Source organism: Halyomorpha halys, unplaced genomic scaffold (genome assembly GCF_000696795.3).
Source record: "Halyomorpha halys isolate HHAL.00 unplaced genomic scaffold, Hhal_1.1 Scaffold149.1, whole genome shotgun sequence".
In the NCBI taxonomy this organism is placed as follows: Eukaryota; Metazoa; Arthropoda; class Insecta; order Hemiptera; family Pentatomidae; genus Halyomorpha; species Halyomorpha halys.
Genome location: NW_027108625.1, coordinates 1173184 through 1177479, shown reverse-complemented (window position 1 = coordinate 1177479; position 4296 = coordinate 1173184). Strand labels below are relative to the sequence as shown.

The window sequence follows — 4296 nt, the reverse complement described above, 5'->3', positions numbered from 1 at the left end:
TTCTCAATACACAGTTTTTAAACTTAACTCAGCTCACAGAGAAACCAAAAAAAACACTAGCTATACATCAATGTTCATTCATTAAAAAAACAACCGACGACAGAACATATGATTTTTCTCTCCTTCTCTGCCCGATACCTCCCGCGCATGCGCTGCCATCACCAATTCTTCTGTCTCGTCTATTACATATGCTATACTGTGTAATATAGTAACCTAATGTAATTGGGCAGCATGGCTGGATAAAGCATTTCTCTCCGGTATGTGCAGTTTATAGAGTCCTAAATCACAGCCAAGTTTTGAGTAAATTGGTCGAGTAAAATTCAATATATCACTAATATATTTATATAGTCCTAATAGTATAATATACTTATAGTATTAATACAGTGTGTAGATTCGTCTGTTTCCAAAGGATAAGAAAAAAATAATAATTATTCTCCTAAGGGTTTCTTGAGGTATTAAAAATGAATGTTATCGCATATTTTGGTTTATTTATGTTATTAAATCATAATAATAAACTATACGTTAATTTTCAATTTTAACTAAATACAAATATTTATATCGAACTATCAATTTTGATCTTTAAATCTATATACATCCCCAAATAAAGTATCAGCGAAGGATTGCAAGGTTGCTAATTTATCATAAAATTGAAACCCCTCTCGACTTTTATATACTTCCACATTTAAAATGGTTATGTGTATGCCCCAACTATGTGCCCGAGTCATTAAATAAATAAGAATTGGTTAAATATTCTTAAACGTCACTAATTATAATCTACCGCCTACATTGACGGTATTTTACATTTCCTTTCACTTCACCAATCTTTGCGTAAGTGTATCCTTTTTTTTTAATGAAAACTTCGTAAATAGAAAGTAACAGTAATAGGCACAAGTCCTACGTCATCTATGTACACCTCTCTAGAACACACAAGCGTGTGAATAACAACAAATATTTTTTGTTTACAAAGTACTTGTAGGTAATTTCGATTTGTGGAAGTGACAAACGAGTGAACTAGAATTCATTCGTAAGTACTGTAGAAATTTGGTTTCTATGAGAAGGATTATTGTACATAAATTTACGTTTCGAAAAATTGTGTGCGAACTATGTTGTTTGTGTGAAATAATCTGGCCTTTATATTAACGTGGATACAGTGATAGCATTAATTTATTTTTTTGAATTTGACTCAACTATTTACAACTCACGAATCCAAAAAATTGATTTAAAGGAGATTCATAATCCGTTGAAAATAAGAAATTAAGACCTTTCTTATTTTCAACGGTTTATGTTGTAGGTAGATAGTCCGGGTGGCGGTCTGTAAAGGTATCAAAATAGTAAAGGAAAACTATTTATTTTTAATCAGTAGAGCTTTGTAGTACAAATCAGACAGCCCTGACGAAGCCCTGCAAACTGAAGCGAAACGTTGGTTAACAATAAATGTTTTTTTTTTTGTATTTGGATACCTTTATTGACAGCCACTCAGACTATTTTTCTACAAAACGGATTTATGTTATCAATTTACTTCTATTATCTGCGTTTACACCATAAAATAAATGGAAATAATTGATAAAACGATAGATTCAAACTCACTTCTAACAGATTCTTGATGTGCTCGAGAAGCTTCAACTTCTGGAACGAAGTCACCGCAGGCGTATCGGCTCCCGAATCTTTGTATTCGATCTTCGGAATCCAATCCATCTTTTCTGCCAGTAATATTGGCCAGAAGAAGGAGATGGTCGTGACATATTGTGACACACGCGACCCCTGGACCCGTGACTGCTTGTAAGGAACGTACCTCTTGTACGGCGAGTACCTTCTGGAGAGGAATAGCCGTTTGATAAGAGGACTATTATAACAACCTAGGGCCAACTTCTTCAACATAACCTATCTTGGACAGTAATTTTCGTGAATTCATGTCATTGAAACCATATGTTACTGGTACTGAGGTTTTCCCTGAAATAATATCTTAGAGTTGAGAGCGAAATTCAATATTTATCCCATTGGGTGTAGAAAAATTGTTGAAAACACTTTATACAATGTAAAAGTTCACACCGGGGTCAGGAAACGTTCAGGTTTTTTAAAGTTCAAAGAACGAATCAATTTCTGAACATCTCATAATTAGTTAATTTTCTAATAAATTAAACAAAAGTATTTCTTTTACTAGTCATACAAAATTTGATATCTAATTGCAGCATATGTTTCAATATCAATCAAACTGTAATTTAAAAAAAAAAAAATTTATATGTCGAGTTTAACTCTGACGTTTATTCATGTAGCTATGGATGGAATGCTTGGTTTTCGTATTAGTTAATTAGTTATTTTAACCACGACCATCCTAAAGAAACGTTTGGAGTTCCTCCAGTCTCTACATTTAAGTACAAAATTAAAAGTAAAATAACAAATTTATTGAGGACTTGTGGAAACAACATTCTACCATCAGCGCTATTGTCAGTTATAAAATTAAACTATAATCTTTTTTTCAGTGACCTCCTAAAGTAAAAGTTGAAAAGAAAAAAATTGTAAAAATCAATTTTATGAAGTGCAACTTATGCTATCACACCCACAGACCATATGCTTGCATTAAATATGAAATTTCAGTTTCATATGACTTATCGTTTTTGAGCTTGGCTGTTTAAACATACACAGACCCAGACCAATTTACGAGACTGTTATTTGGACTCAGCGGTCGTTATTTCGGTCGACAACTGAAATTCAAAAGTTTGAACCATTACAACACTTTCCCTTAATATATTTCCATATATTGGTAGGTTAAAGTAAACATTTTAAGAATCTTATGTTGTAACTGGGTTTCTAGGAATAAACCTAAATGCACTGGACTTAACTAAGCACCTTTCTACTTATTTAATTAGTCTTGATACTTATTATAGCTTACACTATTGAAGTTACGAGGTTTTCATTGTCGACTGTCCAAGTTTTGACCAGGGTATTGAAGGAATTTCAAAAGATGGCTGAATTAAGTTGGTGTATTCAGAATTAAGGAAAATAAGTTTGCGTGAGGAGGCAAGCCAACTAAATTCATATATTTTTAGTTGGTCAGTTTATTTTCAGAAGTGAAATAAAATTCTGTTGCAGTGGGGGTGGAAGTGATATAGACATTGAATTCATGTTAATGTGGGGTCGTAGAAGATCTGATAGAAGATAGGTATTTGTTGAAAATAATGCTTCTTACTGGTTCTTAGTGCCTAGAACCATTGGGTTTCAGTATTGGACATCATTATTGACTGAGAAGGTCATCCGCGTCCTGCTCTGCCACTGAGAATATCTGTAGCAAGCCTTTGGATTGCACGCTCAACACTGTGGCCTATGCTGACATGCATCTTCTTCATGAGTTTCTAATATGCAGAGAACCAGTCAGGAATTAGCCATATCAGGCTATAGTTCCTACCATTCTTGATAGGTTGCGCCATGGCTTGTTGTTGGCCCCTACACCACTATATGGCTTCTCCTGGTTCTTATGGCAGTAAAATAACCCCCGAGCTTTAGCTCCGGGCATAAAATAAAATACTTGACATGGAATGAAGAGTTTAAATAAATTTTCGCACAGATCTATCACTAAACAATTTTAAAAATATTAAAAACGATATAACTCTGATAATTGAAACTAAAAAAGAAATTACGCCTACACTGTAATATTTCAAACTATTTCAGATCCAATTACTGCATGAAATTCTTGATATTAGACTAGTGATTTATACCTTAATAAATTTACTTTAGACCAGCATAGGTTTGAAAACGGTCTACTGTTTAACCCCCAACAATTATAAATAAATCAACATTCAATAAACTGCAGGATTGGGTAAATTGGCCTGCCCTCGGAGTAATTAGTTTGGGACAAGTACAAGAAGCCAACAAGCCTCAACAAGGGCCAATCACATAAGAAGGAAAAACTTGAGTGGGCAAAAACAGAGGCTCGCGGTTCCTCTTGCTAATGAAATGGCCACTAGGGAGCGCTTGTAATTCTTTTCTTATAACCTCCCCCTCTCCTCCTGCCTCCTCCTCCTCGGCCATCTAAATCCAACATAATTGGACAACTCACTCTTTTTTCAGATGTAAAAACCAACTGACCCTCTGCGGAAGAGCCAGTATTAGTCCCTGTTATTGCTCAGAAAGGTTTTTCATTATCCTAACTAGCTAATTGAATCTTCTGTAATTGAAAATTGTGATTGTATAGAACTACTCCATCACATTAGAATTTGGTTACTTTGCTTTTACTTATATTGCCGTTATTTTATTTTTAGGTACATTAATACTTATATATAATCCTTTAGAAACAATTAT

General features: G+C 33.9%; 1 protein-coding gene across 1 annotated transcript in view; it reads right to left on the bottom strand.

Moving 5' to 3' along the window:
- LOC106678608 (tetratricopeptide repeat protein 19 homolog, mitochondrial) overlaps positions 1-2183 on the bottom strand; it is a 6479-nt gene extending 4296 nt beyond the window's left edge. Inside the window, exon 1 of the mRNA XM_014417208.2 lies at positions 1588-2183. Within this exon, the coding sequence (XP_014272694.1) occupies positions 1588-1878 (291 nt within the window). The 5' untranslated portion in view covers positions 1879-2183. The remainder of the gene's footprint in view (positions 1-1587) is intronic.
- Positions 2184-4296: the final 2113 nt, after the last annotated feature.